Here is a 21,961-nt window from a genome sequence, read left to right as displayed (position 1 = left end):
GGCCTTTTAAGTAGTTGGGAAGGGGGTGTGGCCGAGAGGACCAGGAGGCCGCAGCCCAGCAAGCGGGGAGTGGCCCGGGGGGCGTGGCCGTGGCGACTGGAATGTTGTTGGGTCCTTGCACCGCATAGTAAGGAGGGGCCACGCCCCCTTTCTGCGAGCCGGCCAATCGGAATGCCGGAGCGGTTTCAAGTCTCCCCCGCCAGCTTGCCCGCCCGCCACCCCACCCCCCTCGGGGATTCGCTTTTTCCGTAAGAAAATAGCAAACCTCTGCAAGGTCCGCAGCCCCTGCCGCTCGCCGGTGGAGGGTCCCGGGGCCTAGAACGCTGGCCCGGAGCGGGACGCGCTGGCAGGCGGTGGAGAGGCCGGTCCAAGATCTGGGAGGAGCGCGGGGGTGGGCGCTGCAGCGGCGGGTTGTTTATCTGGAGTACGGAGGGGAGGGGGGAGCCTGGAAACCGCCCCGTGTCCCATTTCCTCCTCTTGTTTTCGCTCCGGATTCTCCATGTTGGACCCAAACTGAGGAGCCCGGAGCTGCCACCGGGGGATCGGGGCTGGGGGAACCGGGGGAGCCACGGCCTGGGCCGCCCGCCCTCTGTGCAGGCCGCCTCCCTTCCCGGCCCGGGGAGGAAACGCGAGGGGTGGGGGGATGTGAGCAGCTGCGGGAGTCGGAGTCTCGGGAGCCGGAGCCCAACGGGCCCCCGCCCAGGCCCCCCAGCCCAGCCCGCCTGCGCGCCCGCCCGCCCGCGCGTCCTCCCGCCCAGCCAGCCCGGGCCCGCGGGATTGTTAGATGGAACACGGCTCCATCATCACCCAGGCGCGGAGGGAAGACGCCCTGGTGCTCACCAAGCAAGGTAGGGGCGCAACTTCCCAAAAACTTTGCGTCGCCCCCGGGAGGGGAGGGGGCGGAGGATCCGGCGGAGACCCGGGGGGGTCCGTCGGTCCTCGCGCACCCGTCGGCTCTCGGACCCCAGTCGGGAGCTGAGCGAGGCCCCGAGGCTGCCAGCGCCCGGCGGGAGGGTGTCATCGGCGCAGCTGTCACCCGTCGGGCCACCCCTCCCCCGCGGGGGCGCGCGGCGCGCCAGGCCACCCGCGCCGCCCCTACCCGATCGGCGGAGATGGAGTGGTCACTCCTCCCCCCCAACACCACCACCACCGCCGCGCGCCTGCCCCCGGGGCCGCGGGGAAAGCACGAGGGGTCCCGAGCTGGAACACCGCCGGGACCGGAGTTCTCACACCGGACCGGGATGCCCGGGCGCTCGGCCGTGGCGGCGCGGGGACTCGGAACGAAGTTCACCAGCCCCTAGGCGGGGGCGGCGGGATGGGTGGGGGAGGGCCGCGGTCACCGCCGGGCGCGGGACTCTAAGCGGTTCGGCGGAGCAAACAAGCCGGACCTGAGGCCGGGCTGGAGCCCCTCCCTGCCCCGTGCGCTCCCCCGGGGCCGCCGCTGCACACACACACACACACACACAGCCGCATTTGTTTAGCCCGGGAGCGGTGTCCCTGGTTACATAATTCGCCGGATGGCATCAGACCCAGCGTGTTTCTGAATCGCGCAGCGGAAAAAGTGCGAGTTGTCTGTGGGCAGGGGCTCGCGACACCCCCGTCCCTCTCCCTAATGGGGGTCGGGGGTCGGATTGGAACAGACAGGGGCGTCCGAAGCCCCTCTTTAGGGTGCGTGCTTGGGGAGCGGAGCGAAGGCCTTAGCCTCCCGCGGGGGCGGGGAGGAGATTGGGGCTGGGAAGGTGGGATTGCTCGGTTTGGTCACAGTGGGGGTCCCCTAAAACTCTTCCTCTCCTCTATGTTCATCTGGCCTTGAGCATTGTGTTCTGGATATCTGGTAGAAATTTCTTCCCAGAGTAAGGACTAGTGTTCGCCCCCCCCCCCCGGGTGGTTTTTTCTAGAGAACTCCCAGGACTGTGGCCACTTGGCTCAGAGGCTGAGTGGTGAGCACGCTCCTGGATCAGATCTCAAGCGTTGCAGCCCTCTCTCTCTATTCCAGTGGGGCATAAAAGGCCCGTGGCACAATTGAGTCGACTGAGGCCTAGAGCCTGGAAGGAGGCCAGTTGTGGGGCTTGGGGTGTAGGTCCTCATCCCTTATTAATACTAAGCAGCAGGTCATTTTTTTCCTGGGGTTCACTTCCCAAGGAGTCTACCCAACTTGCCTAGCCTAGGGGCAGAGAAGCTGGGCTGGTGTCCCAGGCTCTCTGGAATTCCTTGTTAGGATGGGGGAAGGGGAGTGGTGCGTGGTTCTTGGCTTTCACAGCCTGTGCTGTGAGCCGAAGCCCTGCCTGCCCCTCCTCCTTGCCAGGGTCTCTGTTCTGACTGCATCACTGACCCAGCTGTGTGATCCGCACAGCAAGTTCATCTCCTCTCCTGACCCCTCAGCAGTGCCGAGCACTGCAGAGGGAGACTGCCTGTGTTTATTATCAGTTACTGCCAGCGTTAGTTACCCTCGCTGCCTTATCCCGGGAAAAAGACCCAAGCCTCGGATGAGGAAATCTTGATGGGCAAGGACATAAGAGGAGGGGATAGTGACAAGAAGCCAGGAACAGCGTGTGCCTCCTTCCCGCCTGTGCTGCCTTACAGGGTCTCCTAGTGGTGTCCTGAGGGTGTTGAGGCCACAGTGGGATAAGAAGAATCCGGACTGTGCTGTATGTAGCTGCACTGAGCAAATCAGAGCTGAAGTTTCATCCAGCAGGATGAGTGACAGGCGGCAGAGAGCAGAGCAGCTGGCTTCCTGACCGTGTCAGGTTGCTGGTGCTCGTTGCGTTTTCTTGGAGTTACATTTTTGTTTTCTTTTTTTGTGTGTAGTTTGTCCTTCACATTTCTCCCTGGAGGAATCTGAATTGTCCAGCCAGCAGCCTCTTGGTCTCTCTCCCCCTCCCCTTGTCATTCGATTGCACTGGGGCAAGAGGCATGCTTGCTTCTGAGCTGCTTGGTACCCAGCAACCAGGCCGACTAGCTGAGTGGGACATCAGTTACAAACAGAACCTGCTGCATCTTCACGCTCCTTTAGGGATTCCTGCCCCTCCCCCTCACCGTCTCCCATCCCCCACTCCTGTCTACCTTTGGAAGAGCATAAGAGGAGAGTGAAGCAGTTTGTTATGAGTTGATTTCTGGAAAGAAACAGGTTGCCCTAGCTTCGGTGTTTTCTCAGTTAAGTTGTTTACCAGGACAGGTTTTTTATTTTGACTGTTTGTTTGTTTATTTTTAGCATTCTGTTCTCTGAGTGTTAAGGCTGCCTGGTGTGTTGATGATTCAAAAGTAATTACAGTCGGAGAGGTAGAACAAAGTTGCTGAAGTCATTGATAATAAAAGCGGCAAAATTAGATCATCTTTCCAGGCAGACGAGAGAAATGGCTCTCCTACAGCAAAAAGCTGGTCGTGTGTGTATCACATCAAAAATAAAAGTATCCGTTTGACAGGAATGGGTATTTACTGGGGCCTGGTGTAAGGGGTCATCCAGTTACTGGGAGGCTGTACCTAGCTCTGGGCTCAGATGGGGAAAGCAGAGGAAACAAGGCTGCCTTTGGCAGCCCAAAGTGAGGTAGAGGCGAGCCCTCCAGTAACCTATCAGGACTTTGGGGGGAGTCAGAAATGATCTGTTATGGGAAAGATCCAGTGCCTACTCTTAGAAGAATGACTAAGCTTTGGGTTCCTGTCTCACATCTGGAACTGGGCGGGGTCTAATGGCTAGTTACTCTGGAGATTCTTCTCAGAGACTGCTGTCACAAAAAAATAGAATCATTTTGTTGGATTCATATTTTATGTGTATGGGTGTTTTGCCTCCGTGTATGTCTGTGCAACACGTGGTTGCCTGGTGCCCACAGAGGTCAGAAGAGGGCATATGGTTCCCTGAAACTGGAGTCGGATGGTTGTGAGCCACCATGGGGTCTGGGAATTGAACTCAGGTTCTCTGGAAGAGCAGCCAGTGCTCTAATCCTCTGAGCCGTCTCCCCAGCCCCTCAGTGACAAGTTTCTCTTCTTGCTCTCCACAGAAGGAAGAGATCCTACCCTTTTCCCTTTAGAGTCCAAGCTCCCTGTAGCTGTAGCTAAGCCTTTAACAAGAAAAACTTTGAAAGGAGACTCAGTCCAGCTCCCTCTGGACTTATCCCCCATCCCGGGTAAGGCTGAGTGGCCACTGAGACCGTTGTAAGCCAGTGTTGCCCCACACTGAGAGCCCTGGGGTAGGGCTTTTGCTCTACCACAGTTAGTAAGTGTGCAGAGCCTGAGACTTGGCCGCTGACTCGGAGAAGTTTAAAGAAGCAGTACTTGAGGGGGTTGGGGGTAGAGGTGAAAAGTTCCTGGGGATCAAAGGCATGGGGAGGCCCATGTCCTTCCTCCCAGCCAGAGAAGGTGGAAGTTAAACAGGGTGGCAGCTGGCTCTGGAGGCTTCTCCGAGAGTCAGTCCTTTAGTGAGATGTACATTTCTAACAACAGGATATGAGAGATACAAGAGATGCTGTAAGCATGGGAGAGAGAACATGTGAACGTAAATGACCTGAGTGCACATGCATGGGAGAGAACATGTGACATAAGTGGGCTGTGTGAGTGCACACACATGAGAGAGAACATGTGACATAAGTGAGCTGTGTGTGTGCACACGCATGGGAGAGAACATGTGACATAAGTGGGCTGTGTGAGTGCACACGCATGCACTTAACTGACATACGTAGTTGGGCACAGCGTCCCCCTCAGTTTTGAGAATTGTGGGTGTTGTCTTTTTCCATATTGGGATGTTTGATCCTGGGACTGGTGAGGAAGTGGATCAGCAGTTGTGAAGGGACAGTTAAGTGTTCTTATTGTCGTTCCGGTATTGGTTGCTTCAGACTGGTTCCTAAAAGCAGCTTGGCTGGTGTTCTGTCCTCCTGCTTCCGTCCCCTGGACACGCTGTGGAAAGGTTTTACTACTAAGGGCAGTCACCACCTTGGTGTGGAAGGAGCCTGAGCCTCTTGGACGGAGGAGCCTCTGAGCCTTCCAAGGCCTTCCTACAGACGGCTGCTTGTGCCCGTGTGAAGGGGGTGGAGCTTCAGGCATTCGAGCCAGTGCCTGGGCACCTGGGGGCAGGACAAGCCCTTACCTGAGGCCTTACAGCCCTGGCCTCATGAGAGAGTCTCTGAAGACTAGCTTAAACCTTGGAAGCAGTTTGGTGTCTTGGAGAGGGAACTGGCAGTTGTGTGTGTGACTGTAACTGCCACGGTCTTCATTTGGTTGGAGAGTCTGTGGTCTCGGTGAGATTAGGTTCTAGGTACTCTTAGTGACTAGCAGAAGGAAGGCTCTGTAGAGAGAGGTTTGGTCTGAGTGTGAGAGCCTCGAGATGCTTTCCATCCTGTCTCAAGCTGAAACGACTGAGAGGGAGGGTGCGATTTGCTGATGACGGCTCTCACGTGCTCTGAAAGCCTGTGTGTAGCCAGCTGGGATGTAGATGAACATGTCACATGCAGATCTGAGGAAGAAACTGGATTAGAAGGGGGAAAGTGAACTTCTGTGAAATGGACCGCTCAGGATCAGACACCAAGAACAAGTTCCGTGTGAGTGCAGCACCCAGCCCTTCACTCCACGGGAGCATTCTCTAAGACGTTTCCTGCAGCCTGGCTCCATGGACCCCACAGCCTGGCTCCGGGCAGAGCCTTGAGGCTGATCTGAGTGAACGTAAACATAAAAGCACACTTACTCCGTCTCTGTCTATCTGTCCGTCTCTCTCTCATATTCTAATATTCCCCCCTCATCCTCGGTGGTGGTGCTGTAGTACGAGACAGACTTTGAACTTCTCCTGCCAAGTGCTGGATCACAGGAGGGCCTCCTTGTCACCTCTTATGATCCTGACAGACTCCTGTCCTGTTGAATTTGGTCTAACCCACTTGCACTGTTCCCTGGGAGCAAACACGGCTCCCACTCCAGTGAGAGAAAGGCTGTGTGACACAGATCTATGGAAAGGGACAAAGCACCCACCTCTGTTTGCACAGCAGGAGGAGGAGGCTCTCCTTCATGATAATGACAGGGAGGACAGCCAGCCCAGGTCTCTTGACTAGGGTCTTGTTTTGTCTTTGTTTTGGGAGTAAAACAAGTGGTCTTAGAGAGGCAGACCAGAGTCAGCCCAACTAGTCCCAGGCCATCATCAGATCTGCTGGACAGAGAGGCTTCTGGGGCTCCAGAGGAATCGCCTTGTAATCCTGAGGGGGTTGGTGAAAAGTCTCTGGCTCTCAGCCAAGGACACACATCAGACTCTCCTGTGACACTTACTAAAAATACAGCCCCTCCCCCACCCGCACACCTGGGACCCAGTGACTCAGAGCCTGGCAGGTGGGCCGGGCGGGTGTGCTCCAAATGCTCCCCGTGATTCTGACAGGTGTCCTGGGACAGGAGCCAGGGAGCACAGCAAAGACGCCAACTGCCTGTTCAGCCCTGAGCACAAGATTCCCTCAGGGTCCAGAGTCACTTTCATTAGGCGGCCCGTGGCTCTTCCCGGGGAGCCTAGAGGCTTCTGAGTGAATGGAGAGAATAACTGTCCTTGCTTACTCAGTCCCAGCTGGGATTCACAGAACACTCACCGTGGGCAAGGTGCTGTGACCCAGAGCCTGTCTCCGCAGCCTTGGAGATAGAAAGCGTCTCACTTGCCAGATAGAGGCACCTGCTGAGAACTGAAACGTGCTTGCCTCGTGGAGCCCACGCTTGCCTGGGCCCTGCCTGCTGCACACTCCTGCTCTCACTGGCTGGTCCGGTAGCAAAGCAGAGGAGAGTGAGGAGGAGGAGCACGCGACTGAAGAGGCCAGGTCCTGAGGAGGGAGCAGGTTGGCCAGCCTCAGAGGCAGAGACATAATTGGTTTTGTATAGTCCCAGAAAAGGCCGTTTCCCAGGCCTGCCCCTGACCTACTGTTGTGCCATGTGGCCTTCTGAAGTAAGAAATCTCAGTTGGTGTCATAGTTTGTCATTCTGAGATTGAAGCTGACTTTCAAGTGTGAAAGTGTCCTGTGCCTAGTGCATAGCAGCTACAGGAAGCTGTCTTCAGACCAGGACACTCTGAAGCCCATAAAATCCTCACTCTCTAAGGTAGTCGTTCTTTTACCATTTTACAGATGGAAAAATTGAGGTTCCTGCTACGTTTGGTATTTGTGCCAAAACAAGAATTATTTATTTATTTGCTGGTGGAGATCGACCCCGAGTCCTATGGTTCACCTAGCCCTTGGAGCCAGTGGCACCTGGGCAGGTACCCTTCAGCTCTGGCCTGCGCCGTCTCTGCATCCTTGCCTTGGATTCTTCTTGGCTCTCCGTGAAGCCCAGGCATTCCGAAGGTTGGGACAGAGATCGCAGACCAGCCCTGAATCGTCATCAAGATGATGTGTCAGTCCTACTTCCCAGGGTTCCCTTAGCCCCCCCTCCCATGAGCCCACTCAGCCCCTCCACAGGAGGAGGGAGTGCTAACATGGCATCCAGTACCCGACAGTGTCACCCTGCTCTGTCCAGCACTGTGCAGCAGGGGAGGATCCAGCCCCTAACATGTCTTGGGTGCCGCTCCAGAACCTGCTGCTTCTGGAGACCCCACGGCGGTGCACCCTGACATTTTTATTGCTATTATTGTCAAGTATTGGAGCTTCCTAATACTCCTTTCCCAATAATTCAGCTAGAGGCCCCTTCTGAGATGAAGTTGCCTGAGAATACTTGTTTCCAGAACCAAAATCCTCTTAACTAAGAGAAAGTTCTTAAAATCCATATCTGAGACCCTGAGAGGGCGGGGGCAGGGGCGGGGCTGTGAGACATGGTGGCATAAATCCACCCATCCCTAAGTCCTCCTCATGAGGCTAAGGCAGGATTCTGAAGCTGGTGTGAGTCACATGGAGATGGCTGCCTCAAATACAAAGAAGAGAGGAGCCTCTCTGCCCAACAAGTTGAACAGAGGAGCTGTCGGTGTGGGACTACCAGAGGCCTAAGCCATGCCAGTGTGAGCCAAATCCTGTGACGCAAACTGCTTAAAAAACCCAGCCCATGCAGTTGGATTCACACATCTACTTTTACCCTGCCTGCCTTGTTAGCAGAGGAGAGCGCATCAGTAGTTGGCTACTGTGCCTAGAGAGGCCCACCATCCACGGAGGCTCTGCCCGTGGGCTTGTCTAGGCATCTCCTGCCCTCTTGTCTCTGTGCCCACTCACCTGCTGGTCCAAGGAGCCCTTCCTTCAACCTGGCACTTAAGTGCCGGTCCGTAGCCAAGGCACAGATGCCTCTTGCTGACAACCTGGGAGGACTCCTCTCCACAGGGAGCCCCAATCAGATGTGTCTTGGCGGCAGGGCTCAGGCAGCTGGCCAAGAAGGGCCGGAAATGCTCCAGATACTCTCCTTCCTCCAATAGCTCGGGAGGGAGGCTGCTCAGAGAGGCCATTTTATAGTGAGGCCAGCCTTGCCCTCTGCTGGGGTAGGATGGGAGCTGAGGGGGAGCTCGGATGTTGCAGGGAGTGAGCCAGGAAAGTATCCTTGTTTGTGAATGGTCTTAAGGAGTTGCCTTCTGCCTGTCCGGTGCTGTGCAAATTTCCTGTGAGGAGCTCCTTTACCGGGATTCATAACTGTTGTTGGCAACTGTGACAAGTAGACCTTCAGAAGGTTAAAAATAATGTCATCCTGGTAAGGCCAGGCTTCGTCTGTTTGTGTGCAAGCACAGGCTTCTATAGAGCGTTTACTGCTGTGGCGGTGCGTAGGGGAGAGTGTGGTGTTTGTATCAGGTGATGCCGGTCATACCCAGAGCACCATCCATCGGAGCGGAGAGTGGGAACGAACGGTTTGCTGGTGGGGAGTAGTTGGGGGGGGCGGTTCTCCCGGTCACACATCCCTCATCTGACCTTGAATTTCAACTACACGAGGAGGAAGGGAGGGCCCCCAGTTCCCTGTTGCTCTCCTGGAATGAGACCCATGCCATCCCCAACTAGTGATCCATGTTGAGGCCTACAAAAGAGGTCCAGGCTGTTGCCGGTTAGTGTAGCTTTTAGTCTTAGAGGCTACCCTGGACCTTACTCATGCATTTTGTTTGTCCTGAGTGAGGTCTTGCTATTAACCCAAGTTTTGGATAAAGAAAGTAAGGCTTCATGGTTGAATCCAGCAGAGCCTGGGCTCCAACCCAGACAGTACCAAGTGGAGGGAGACCTCGCTGGCGGCCTCTGTCCATAATCTGCCTCATGAGGAACCCTAGCAGCCTTGGCGGGTGTTGGGAGGGTGTTGTAGTCCTTAGTCCTCAGCCCTTTCTTCTACTTAGAGCTGGCTCCTCCCCCATTGTCCCTTGCTGGTCTGTTGGACATTGAGAGGCTTGGGACCAGGAGAGCAGAAAGGAGGGGAAGACCTAGCTACCCTTGGAAAGGAATTGCTGGGCTGGGTGGGGGCAGGGACGCACTTGTCAGGGATGCCTGTGGAGCACTGACTGTAAGGAGTACTGACTGAGGAGCCAGCCAGCCGGCCGAAGGCCTTCCACACAGGGCTTTGGGAGGAAGTGGGATTATGGCTCAGCCTCGTGTCCTCGCTGCCTTCTGTACCTCGCTGACCTGCCCAAAAATATGGAGGAGGGTGGTGAGGGGTGAGGCTCGTCCTGGAGGGGAGCAGAGCAAATGTTTCCTATAAGAGACCAGTGTGAGCCGGGCAGTGGTGGCGCTCGCCTTTAATCCCAGCACTTGGGAGGCAGAGGCAGGCGGATTTCTGAGTTTGAGGCCAGCCTCGTCTACAGAGTGAGTTCCAGGACAGCCAGGGCTACACAGAGAAACCCTGGCTCAAAAAACCAAAAAAAAAAAAAAAAAAAAAGAGAGAGCGCGACCCCCGGGGGGTGGGGGTGGGGGCTGGAGAGATGGCTCAGAGGCTAAGAGCTCTGACTGCTCTTCCAGCAGTTCTGAGTTCAATTCCCAGCGACCACATGGTGGCTCACAATGGGTTCCGATGCCTTCTTCCTTTCTCTCTGAAGAGTGAGACAGTGTACTCACATACATAAAACAAATAAATAAAAAAATCAGAGAGAGAGAGAGAGATCGGTGTGGCGCTGTCTAGATGCTGTTGGGGAGTGGCCACGAGCCTTGGCTCTGGGTTCAAATTCTCACTCGGCTCTCACTGCATGACCCCAGCAGGCTGTGATATTAGTGTATCCGCCTCCTGAAGATGGGGAGCAGGATCTACAAATGAGCTCCTACTGAGGGTTAGTGAGGCACTGACAGCAAGTGTCCAGCACAAGGCCTGGCATTGCTCTTGTGCTCAGTAAGCATGGCTGCGGCCACTCAGCTCCTGCAGCACCGCCTTCCTTCCCTCACATGGGGGTTATGGCATGAGAATGAAGGCTTCTTGGGGACCGAGCTCTGTAGGAGGGGCAAGCCCTAGAGGCCCTGCAGTGTAGTCAGTTGGTGACATTGTTAACCCCTGCCATACCTAGACCAAAGGCTGTGGAATGTAAGGCTAGCTATTGTTGGCCCTGCAGGGAAGCAGCCACGTTGGGGGAGGCTGAATCCAGCCCTGATGCCCCTCAGGAGTATTGTTTGAAAAAGTAAGGAAAGCAGCCTGCATAAAGGTTGCTGTCAGGTGAGGCCTGAAGGGAGCAGCGTGCAGTCCTGGGTGTGGGGTGTTTCCTTCAGGGGCTTGCACTCAAGGGCAGGGCTGTTTTGATCTCCTGAGATACAGAGGCTGTTGGTCACACTGCCTAAGAGAAGCCCCTCACCCCTAGAGTTCAAGGTCTCTGGTCCTGGGTGTGGGGTGTTTCCTTCAGGGGCTTGCACTCAAGGGCAGGGCTGTTTTGATCTCCTGAGATACAGAGGCTGTTGGTCACACTGCCTAAGAGAAGCCCCTCACCCCCAGAGTTCAAGGTCTCTGTATTGGCCTAGGAACTTGTGTCTGTTGGGCCTCCTGCAGTGGACATAGGCAAGCCTCTCCCTGGCCCCAGCCAGCTGCTTCAGGATTCGTATCCTCACAGAGCTGGTAGCTGTGACAGTGAGCACACTCCTGATGTGGCCTCTCTTGAGGAAAGGCCTGGGTTGTGTGGTCTTTTAAGAAAGACTGTGCCTGGGTTACGCCTCCAGTTGTGGCTTGTGCAAGAAAGAAACAAACCAAAGGAAAAGCTTCAGCTCTGGTCTTGGAGCTCTGTCTCTGCATCTGCATCTGGCCTGAGCCCTGAATTAAGTGCGGCCAACACGGGGAGGGGTGGAGCAACCCCTTCCTTCTGGTTTCTGCAGAATTGCTTAGGAATCTGGAGGGTCCTTCCTAAGGAGCAGACAGCTATCCCACCTCCGCTGAGCTTTTGAGTTTGGTCTTTGAGAAGGCTTTGACAGATTTTTTTTTTTTTTCAGCAAAAACTTCACCACAGAATGCCCAAAGAAATCTTGGTTCTTCCCATGTAGCCAAGACTGTGGAAATGATGCCGTAGGGGCGGGCAGGATGGTTCAGGGGTGAAAATGCTTGTTCTTCTGCAGTCCTGACAACCTGACCTTGAACCTTGGAATCCACATACAGGAGGAGAGAATTCACATAAAAATGTGTCCTTTAACTTCACATTTTAAAAAAGTGATGCCCACATTTTCAGACAATTTTCTGGAAAGGCTCAGTTACTTTTGGAGAGGTCCCCAGCGTCCATACCAAAATTAAGGGTAACAACACTAAGCCTACCGAAGAAGGGGAAAAATCACACACTAGGCAGGCTGACTGTCCAAGTGAGAGGGTACTTCACTGACTGCTGTGTTGGCTGCTCTGTAGGGACCTTTTCTCCACCCTTGATCTGGGGAACTGTTTGGGTTTTCTCTCCTCTTCCTCAGGGTCTCAGGCAGCCAGGTCGGTGGGTATGTATGTCTCTGGTGTCATCTACTCCAGTAAGGGGGCTCCCACAGGAGCAGAGGGAGCAAGAATTGCCAGTGTGTGGCCCCCACTACTGTGTGGTTTTTCTCTCCCCTCTGAAGAACATAGGGAAAGCTGTTGGGGCCAGGGGTCTTTCTGCTTTTCCCTCACATGGCACTTCTGGCGCTTATTTGCCTGCACAGTAGTTTGTCCAGTTTGTTAAAGTGGACCAGCCTGTTTCTCAAGTAGCTCTGGGACATGCAGACCCCGCTCCAGAAGAGACTGTAGATGAGACCATTCCATGACTGGGTGACAGCGCCATCTCCTGGCCACATTGCCCCCTCAGCAGCTCCTTGTGTAAGTCACCAGACCCATTGCTTCTGGGTCCTGTAATGCACTCTCAGTCCAGCCTTTCTGGCTACCTCGCTGAGCTTCCTGGTAAACTGGCTTTGTATTACCAAAGCCCAGATAATCAGGGTAGAGAGAGCGACTGCAGTCTGGAAACAGGCTTCAGCCTCGGACTGGAAGCTGTGTTGTGTCATGACCTAGGGTCTTAATTCAGCTCTTTTCAACCAGCTCCCTGGGGTGGGGCTGGGGAAGACGGTGTTTGGGTGAGCAATGAAGTATTAAGGAAAGTGGCTAGATTGTGAAAAGGACACACAGATTCAGATGCAGTCAGCTAACTGGAGCTGAGGTTTAGGGTTCCTTTTTTTTCTTAAGTCCAGCTTTGTGTGTGCACATGTGTGTGCATGCTTACACACTCATCTATATGCACACATGCATGAGGACAGCTTGTCGGAAGTGGTTCTTTCCACCATGTGGGATGGAGCACGGTTGGTCAGGCTGGGTGGCAAGCTTCTTTATCCACAACCGTCTCAAACCATTTTGGGGTACCTCTGAGATTTTAAGCAACTTGGACTCAGTTCTGTGGCTGTGGATCCAGGGTCTAGGGAAGCTGACATTGATCTGACTCATGGTTCCACAGACCCAGGGGACTAGGTTGCTCTCTTGCTTGCCCGAGGACCTTAGGGCCTCACAAACTCATTTTGATGGCAGTGCTGGTACTGGGTCACAGAACACCCAGCCTAGCTTGAGATCCTCTTGAGACCTGCCATAGCATGAAGATTAAGTCCTGTGCAGCTCAGGTCTCCCCAAGCCAGAGAGTGGGGATTCACTGTTTCCTCATTCAAGGGAGGCGCTCGCGAGTGTGCACACGTATACACACACATACAGAGATTACTACTGTTACCTCATTTAAGGGACACACACACAAACACTCACACACTCCATTGTCAGTGTGTAAGGCAGTTGAGCAGGGGTGTGTCACTGTATGCAGCTGTTGAGCAGGTGTGTGCTGTACCCCTGCAGAACTGAGACTTGAAATCGTGTGTACAGCTGCTGACTGACACTGACAGTGTCCTTGTAGCTAATGTCTGTCTGTCTGTCCTTCCTCCCTTCTCCAGGCCTAGTCTCCAAGTCCTCGCCTAAGAAGCCCCGTGGCCGCAGTATCTTCAAGGCCCTCTTGTGCTGTTTTCACACACAGCATGTTGGCCAGTCAAGCTCTTCCACTGAGCTCACACACAAGGAGGAGGCCAACACCATCGCCAAGGTAGCAGGATGGGGTGCGGTACACATTCTGGCCTGGCCTGGTGTCATGAAAATCCCTGGCCCACAGGCCCTTAACTCTCTTCCGTTAGTACTCTGTCTCCTTCTTGATACTTCTCTTTTTTGTTTATTTGTTTATTTTTGTTTTGTTTTTTGTTTGTTTGTTTTTGTTTTTTTGAGACAGGGTTTCTCTGTGTAGCCCTGGCTGTCCTGGAACTCACTCTGTAGACCAGGCTGGCCTCGAACTCAGAAATCCACCTGCCTCTGCCTCCCAAGTGCTGGGACTAAAGGCATGCGCCACTACTGCCCAGCTCTTCTTGATACTTCTCATCTGTGGGGTGGCTGTCCAGATACTGCAGATGAAAAGTGAACCCCATGTTAATTGTGATGGTAGTGGGGTTGGAACGCACATATCTGGTGGTGAAGCCTGTATTTCATTGTCTCGCGTCCAGAGCTGCTTTCTGAGCCATAAAACTGCCATGCTCTGAATAACCCAGATAGCATCCCTACACTCAGGAGGCAGGTGGATCCCTGTGAGTTTAAGGCCGCTCTGGTCTACACAGCAAGTGTCAAGCCAGCCACAGCTATGTAGTGAGACTGTGTTTCAAAAAAAAAAAAAAAATAAACAAACTAACAAAAAGCAGTTTGTCACTTTGCTACTATGAACCACTTGTAATCCTGTCTGTACTGTTAAAAGCAGAATGTAAAATCATATATTACCATGGGGAAGTGCTAGCCCATATTTGAAAGAAACATGTTCAAATGGCAGTCTTAGGTTTTTGTAAGTTCTAGAACTTTTAATTTTTTTCATGACTCACATTAGGGTATTTAGTACTTTTTACAGTATTTTTAGTGCTGTCCCTGTGTAACTCCATCTCCCGCATATGCTTGGGCACCCCCAGTGTCTTATGCTGGTGTGTTCATTGTTTCCATGCTCCCTGTACAGGGAGCACCAAGGGGGCACAAGGAAACAGATGTTTGTCACAGATGTTTGTAAGAACAAGTTGAAGAACTAAGCAAAGGCTAACCCTGCAGAGAGGAGCTCAGACCTGAGTCCCTGAGGGCCTGGGCGTATGTGTAAAGATGAGGCTTCCCCTCCTGAGCAGCTCCTGAGGAAGGCCGTTGTCCTGTGGGGCTGGGTGGCTGGGTTCTTGGAGAGCACTCACAGTGTTTGGTTAGGGCAGCTGTAGTTGATAAATTAACACTTACCACATCCCTTGTCTCCCACAGTCTGATCTGCTCCAATGTCTCCAGTACCAGTTTTATCAGGTATGGTAATATGGCCGGCCCTGTAGGCCCCTGCTAGCCTGACAGGCAGCACAGTTAACTTTCCTGTCCTGAGCACCTCCCTACCCTTTGTGCTAGTATTTGCCAGGGCCTATAAGGCTGTGGGGACAGGCACATGCCCTTCCCATCTTGGCTGTCTATTCCATCCCATCCAGAATGACATCACATGTTCCCTCAGCCTCAACCGTCCTTAGACCCTCTGTTCTCTGCTTTGAGCAGGGCCTTCCTGCTTGATGACGGTCTACAGACAGCCTGGCTCTTCCTAGCGTTGTGCTGAGGGATGATTGGGCTTGCTTCTTGTTGGGCACAGCTCAGCAGCCTGGCTCTGCTTTCAGATCCCTGGGACCTGCCTGCTCCCAGAGGTGACAGAGCGAGATCAGGGACGGATCTGTGTGGTCATAGACCTGGATGAGACGCTGGTGCACAGCTCCTTTAAGGTGAGTCCGCATGGCACCCTTCATAGATGAACATGGAAATGACAGTGGGACGGGGCCAGGCCATGCTGGAGTCACAGATACCCAGAGGCGCGCGCGCACACACCACCACCACCACCACCACCGATAACCACCTAAATGCTATGTCTGTCTCCGTTTAACCGTGGAGAAAGTAGTTAAGTCACATTCAGCATATCTGGTCTTCCTGACTGGTATGTTTGTTAACTCAAGAAAGCCTTAAGTTGGGTGTGGAGGGAATTTCCACAATCGTAGTGTTTGGGAAACTGAGGCAGGGAAATCACAAGTTCCAGAATAACCTGGGTTACACAGTAAGAGGTGGTCTTGAAAAGGCTAGGCATGTATGCCTATGTGTCCATAGCTCATGGAAACATGTATGGAAAGGCTAGCCCAGATTATGTAGCAAGACCCTATCAAAATAAAAGCCCTGAACCTTCCCACAGATAGAATGTGGTGGGTGGGATGGATAGGGATGAAGGAGAAGGGAACCTGAAGAGATGGGTACTTTGCCCTGTGCTGGCTAAGAACTGCTTAGCAGGCTGTCTCCAGGGATAGGGGTTTCCTGTCTGCTGACGCTGTCCACTTCCGCCTTCTAGCCGATCAACAATGCTGACTTCATAGTGCCTGTGGAGATTGAGGGAACCACGCACCAGGTGAGCTGTCTGCAGCCCACACCCAGCCTCAAAGGGAAATTACCTCGTGACTATTTATTATCAGCCTCTTGGGTTTTGTTGGCGGTTTGTCTCCAGATCTTCCATATCACCCTCTAGCCAACACCCCCTTCTCTCTGTGTAGTCAGACTGTGTGCAAGAACTGTTGGCTTTTTTTTTTCCTTCTTTTTGATATAGGGTCTCTCTCTCTCTCTCTCTCTCTCTCTCTCTCTCTCTCTCTCTTAAATATTTTTTTAAGAATTACTTATTTTATGTGTGTGAGCCCACTGTAGCTGTCTTCAGACTTGCTAGAAGAGGGCATTGGATCCCATTACAGATGGTTGTGAGCCACCGTGTGGTTGTTGGGACTTGAACTCAGAACTCGGGAAGAGCAGTCAGTGCTCTTAACTGCTGAGCCATCTCTCTAGCCCAAGATAGGGTCTCTTTATTTAATTCTGGCTGACTTGAAACTCACAGAGGGCCACCTGCCATCACCTCTGTGCGCAGCCTGTTGACATTTTCATACAATAGTCCTGGTCATCACTTTGGCTTTTTAAAAATGCATTGGTGTTTTGCCTGCATGTATGTCTGGAGTTTAAGTTGTGAGCTGTGAGTCGGTGCTGGGAATTGAACCTAGGTCCTCTGGAAAAACACGTGCTCTCCAGTCTGTACACTCCATTTCCTAGATACCATCCCTGACAACTAGACAGGGCGAGCCTTGCTTTGTATACAGGACTGTTAGGGTTTGCTCCGTTTGCTTAATTCCTTGGCAGTAGTGTTTCCGCCTGGAGGCCTCCCTGTGCCCTCTTGTGAAGAGCTACTGAATTGTGTCTTCCCTGGCCCAGGCCCCTCCTGTGACCTTTCTGACCTCCTGTCCTTTGGGTATTTACACCGGGTTCTGTAAGTGCTCCATATGCATCTGTCAAAGTGGAAGAATCCAGGCTCTGGCCATGCACACCTTGCTATCTGGGGTTAAGTGAGGACCACGTGGCATGGGTGAGAGGCCACATGCCCAGAGGCATGCTGGTGGGCCTGAGGGTCCGAGTGGTGTAGACATCCTAGCATGCATGATACCTATTTTCACAGACTGGGACATTCAGCTCTAGACTTTCTTGGGTTTGTAATGGTAGCCCCTCCTCCTTCACAGGCTTTCTGTACAGAGCCACGAAGCTGTGGGTTTCTGCTCTGCCCATCATCCCCTGCAGTCTAGTTGAGGAAATAGAATATACAGAATGTATGAGGCCCTGGCATAGGCAGGTGTGTTCAAGGACTCCTGGTTAATAAGGCGGCCTGAATTAGATGGCTGCCTGCCATGTGGGTCTGAGGGAAGACTGGGAGGAGAGCCGTGTTTTCGGAGAACTGCTGAGGAAGCGGCTTGTTTGTGAGGCTGAAGGAGTGGCAGGCTGATAGCTAGAGCAATCCGTGCCTGCATGGAGGGACTACTGCTAACTGGGAGGGCTCTGCTCACTTGGTACCTAATCCGGGCTAGGAGGAGTTGGGTTGGGCACACCCTGTGCTGCATTATGGTGCCTAAGGAACACTTGCGCAGGCAGATCATAGACTGGATGGTGAGTTAGTTGAAGAACCTTTAAGAGCAAGCACGTCCTCAAAGGTGGTGTTCACAGAAACCCTGTGAGGTTGACTGTTTGAGGAAGTTTGGGGTTCTTGCCAGATGGGGACGTACACAGGCTGTCCTGCTGGAATCCAGTCCAGAAAGCTGCTCGGAGGCTGTGGCCGGATTCAAGTAATCCAGGATAGGCTGTGTCATCCGAGAGGCCTATTCTTGATTACTTGTTTCTGGAGGCAGCTGATGGTCTACCTCCAATGAAGATGGCTCCTGGACGAAGTGTGCTTCCCCTCCCAGCAGGTTAGGATTGGGCCTATTGAGCCAGCAGAAGCCTAGGAACCTGGTGGAGCTGTCTGTTGTGGGGCAGAGGTCCCAGGGTCAGACATAGGCATCTAGGCCTGCTTGGTTTTTTGTCAGTGGGCAGGGGCAGTGCCGCATCTGTGGCCTCATGGGGTTCCTCCAGCAATCCGCTCTGTTTCCCAGGTGTATGTGCTCAAGAGGCCGTACGTTGATGAGTTCCTGAGACGGATGGGGGAGCTCTTTGAATGTGTTCTCTTCACTGCCAGCTTGGCCAAGGTACCTGACTGCAGGAGGGGAGGAAGGAGCAGGAGACGGTGTGGGACCCAGCACCACACCCAGGCTAAAGCTTCTCTCTTTCTTCCAGTATGCTGACCCTGTGACAGATCTCCTGGACCGGTGCGGGGTGTTCCGGGCCCGCCTGTTCCGGGAGTCTTGTGTGTTCCACCAGGGCTGCTATGTCAAGGACCTCAGCCGCCTGGGAAGGGACCTGAGGAAAACTGTCATCCTGGACAACTCGCCTGCATCTTACATCTTCCACCCAGAAAATGCAGTGAGTGCTCTGGATCAGGCATCAGGGATGGGGGTGGGGGTGGGGTGGGGTGGGGGTGGGGCTGCAGGCTGGGACTGTAGGCTTTATCAGAGGAGTCCACTACCCCTGCGTGGCACAGCAGCCTCCAGTGGCATTTGAAAGGAAAGAAAAAGTCAGATAATGTCACCTTTTCCTGCCCCAGGTGCCTGTGCAGTCCTGGTTTGATGACATGGCAGATACAGAATTGCTGAACCTGATTCCAGTCTTCGAGGAGCTGAGTGGAGCGGATGATGTCTACACCAGCCTTGGGCAGCTGCGGGCCCCTTAGCCTTCCTGCCCCAAGAAATGGCCATCCCAACAGGGGACTTTGCTACACTGTGCCTTTGTGGTCAGCCTGACTGACAGGGTCTGCAAGTTGCCAGGTGTGCTGGACTAAAGCTGTAGGGCAGCCCACACATAGAGCAGGGACCCAGACCCAGAGCTCTCTGCACCCAGGTGTGTGTGGGGGGGTGTGCGTGCGTGTGCGCATGTGTGTGCGTGTGCCCATCCGGTAAACTATGGTTCAGGGTGCCCAGTGTCCAGTAGGAGGAGAAGCTGAAAGATCAAGACTCAACCCAAGTCTTTTGTCTCCTTTCCTGCTGTCCTGTGGGCTACTGAGCTTTACAGCCATGAAAACTATAGTAGGCTCCCTTGCCAGACCACAGCCTTTCCTCAGCATCACAAGAGCTGTGCCAAGGAGAAAGGAGAGGCCAGAGGCTGCTTTTGGATGCCCAGGGCATGTTCGCAGACCCACCAGGTCCTGTGTCCTGCGGGCTGCTCCTGGCTCCAGCAGAACGCCTGCCACGGGCACTTCTGTGTCCCCAGGCTCAGCGCCAGGCCAGCTGTCTTCACTCCCAAGCCATAGTCTTACTCCCATGGGAAAGGAGGTCTCTCTGCCCTGGAGTAGGACAGATAGCTGGTTTCTATTCTTTTAATTCTTAAAATTCTCTTTCTAAACATGGCGTGGTTTGTATCTGGCCGAGCTGCAGTCCTGGGCCTGAGGTTCGTGTGGGAAGGGCTAGGGTACAGGGAAAATGCAAATGCTCAATGTCTGTCTCCTTGCTTGTAGATCCCAAAAGTGCTCTTCAGGGATTCTGTGCTAGCTGATGCAAGGACATTAGCTCCAAAGGCTGGGGGGGCGGGGCTCTCCCTTTGTGTCTTCCCCAGTGTCCTGTCCTGGCTAACTCTTGCCTGTTCTGGCCTCTATCCTTCTTGGCTGTTTCTCTTCCTCTCCAGGGCCTGGGGACAAGGACTTACCCAGGTTGTAGGTGTTGCTGTTACTTGGTTTGCCAATGCCCCCTGCTTCTGGTGACAGACTGAGTGAGGGTCCTCATGGCCCTGTACTCTGGGCATCTGCAAGCTCTCAATCTTAATGCTTTAAAAGTAGTCACGGAGTGGAAGTTTCCCCAGAGTAGAAAACTAATGGGAAATGTCACTGTCATTGGGAACACAAGGAGCCCCTAAGGAGCCTCCACCTCAGCATCACTGCCTTAACTGAGTCCTGCCCAGGGTTGGGTAGGATTCTCCTCCCTCCCTCTGAGGTGGGCAGGAGTTCCTGCTTCCCCTGGAGGCGGTCAGCATTTGTGGGTTGGCTCAGGTGTGGTCACCTCCCACTCAAGAGTCAAAATATTTTCTAGTTTCCACACACTAGGTCCTGCCACGGGTTTGAGAAAGTCTGGTGGTGGAGCTTGGTGTCTGAGTGGAAGCTGGCTGGCATTCCTCCAGCGTTATGCAGACTTCCTTGGCCCAAAGCTATGGAGCCTTGTCTTTCACTTCTGTGACAAAGACAGGCCGTTTCCCCAGCATCATTTGCTTGTGTCTGTGGGGTCCTCCCAAGGTGAGCTGAGGGCTCCAGGTGCTAGCCAGGAACATGGGAGTTTGGCTGTGGCTTCAGGTCCAGGCCTTGGTCTCACTGCCATCCTAATACTGCAGGAAGGGATCTTCTCACAAGGCTACTCTGAGGGCTGGTCCTGACTAAGCAATAAGAGCCTCAGAGTTGATGAAATTTTAAGGTCCCTTTCTGACTTCTTGGTTCTCCATGCTTTACCTGTGACCAAAACCCAGTGTGGCCTCATGGGAGCCCCTGCTGCTGTGCCATGAAACCCCAGTTCTAGGCCTGTCTGCCACCAGAATCCCTCTTACCACCTGCAGTCTGCTACAGAGATGCCACACCAGCTCCTCTCTTCCCAAACCTAAGCAGGATCTACCGTGGTGGACCAGAGTCAGCTAGATGTTGTATCTTCTATCCCCGTGCTAGTTCCGTGTTTTAGGAGCAAGTGATGCTGGGGAGGAGAGTAGGGCAAGGTTGAGGGGAGCCAGCTCCTGAAGCCTGTCACTCCACTGCCACCAGCCCACCCCAGTGCACAGTAGACTACCTGACTACCGGACCAGGTGTCTGCACCCACTCAAAGCCATGCCAGGAATCTGCCCCCTGCCAGGTTCAGCTCTCTAAGGTGCCTCTTCAGGGACACAGGGTGTGTCTGATTGGGCTTCTCATCAAAAGCCTGACGTTCCTGTCCCTCTTATAGGGGGAGCTTTGGACACAGGGCCAGTTCAGTAATGGGCCAGGTACGGGTGTCCACTCTGCACATTGTAGAGGGGGCACCGTAGGCCCATGGGCCCCTCATTAAAGGAGTTGAGTGAATTCGCCTTCATTTAACCAGGGACCTGTCCCACTCCCTCCTGCCTCCCAAAGATGTTTGTGTAATTGTATAACCCCCTCTGTTAACAGTGGCTCAGAAAAGCTTTGTACTAAAAGCATGGGACCCTCACAGCAGCCATTCCCAGGAAATGGGTCCCCTGCAGGTCCATGCCCTGCCCTGTTCAGAGGCCTCTTGGCAGTGCAGCCCATTTGTGCTGTCCTGCATCCAGTGTGTCAGCCTGGCCAAGTGTGAGAATGGTAAGCCGTTTACCCTTTGGGCTACTTAGCCACGGCTACTCTTCAGTTCCTTTTTAAAAAATAGCTTAGTTCTCCCCCAAACCCCCCCCCCCCACACACACACAAGGTTTCATGAATCCCAAGCAGGGGCTTGAACTCCCATTTAACCAAGAATGATCTTGAACTGATCTCCTGCCTCCACCTCCTGAGTGCTGGGGTCACAGGTGTGATCACCTTGCTGGCTTATGAGGTGCTGGGGACAACCCAGGGCTTCATGCGTGTTAGGCACGCATTCTCCAGCCAAGCTACGTCCCCAGGCACTCTTTCTAGAAAACATCATTAGTTAAAAACATTCAGGGGAGAAGAGGTCACAGGTCAGGCCAGCTGCCCCATCCTTTAGTACAGGGTCAGCTCCAGAACCACCCTGCTTCGTAAGCTGGTGATTCTTGCCTGTAATTACCCCAGATCTGCCTAATTCCAAGATGCCATTTGGGGGAGGGGTCTGACCGGGCTGTGGGATCCTAGGCCACCTTGCTTCATGATTTGATACATTTGTTGTATTCAAAAACTTGAACTGTAGGATGCCATTAAGAGTCTGTTTATATTTTTGGAATATTTGTATTACAATTGTTAATAAAGGCCGGTTTAAAAACCTATGCAGGAGTGGGAGCTGCCTTCCTTCCGTGCCACTGATCCTACACAACACTCGGTGGATACTGTTCCTCTTGTCTGACAGACAGGTCATGAAACGATAGCACCCAGCAGAACAGACGCTGGAATTCTGATCCAAGTTACAGAGGTTGGAGTACATTAGCTCTTCCCTGGCCCAGGTTAGAACCAACTCCCTCTCCCCCAGGTACTTAGCAAGCATGTGCTTGC

General features: G+C 53.6%; 1 protein-coding gene across 1 annotated transcript; it reads left to right on the top strand.

The window, feature by feature from the left end:
- The first annotated feature begins 715 nt into the window (after positions 1-715).
- On the top strand, positions 716-21,738 carry Ctdsp2 (CTD small phosphatase 2). The gene is made up of 8 exons (XM_028752121.1): positions 716-848; positions 13,239-13,384; positions 14,611-14,649; positions 15,003-15,104; positions 15,716-15,772; positions 17,820-17,912; positions 18,001-18,186; positions 18,368-21,738. The coding sequence occupies exons 1-8, from the start codon at positions 785-787 to the stop codon at positions 18,491-18,493; spliced, it is 813 nt and encodes a 270-aa protein (XP_028607954.1). The 5' UTR covers positions 716-784; the 3' UTR covers positions 18,494-21,738.
- The last annotated feature ends 223 nt before the right edge of the window (positions 21,739-21,961 follow it).

Source organism: Grammomys surdaster, unplaced genomic scaffold (genome assembly GCF_004785775.1).
Source record: "Grammomys surdaster isolate TR1022 unplaced genomic scaffold, NIH_TR_1.0 125877, whole genome shotgun sequence".
Lineage (NCBI taxonomy): Eukaryota > Metazoa > Chordata > Mammalia > Rodentia > Muridae > Grammomys > Grammomys surdaster.
Note: the sequence above shows the minus strand (reverse complement) of the source record. Positions and strands in the feature narration are given on the sequence as shown.

Coding starts and splice junctions, on each gene's coding strand:
- Ctdsp2 (XM_028752121.1), top strand. CDS start 785: ATGGAACACGGCTCCATCATCACCCAGGCGCGGAGGGAAGACGCCCTG. Junction 14,650..15,002: donor TCCAGTACCAGTTTTATCAG/GTATGGTAATAT, acceptor CTCTGCTTTCAG/ATCCCTGGGACCTGCCTGCT. Junction 18,187..18,367: donor TCTTCCACCCAGAAAATGCA/GTGAGTGCTCTG, acceptor TTCCTGCCCCAG/GTGCCTGTGCAGTCCTGGTT.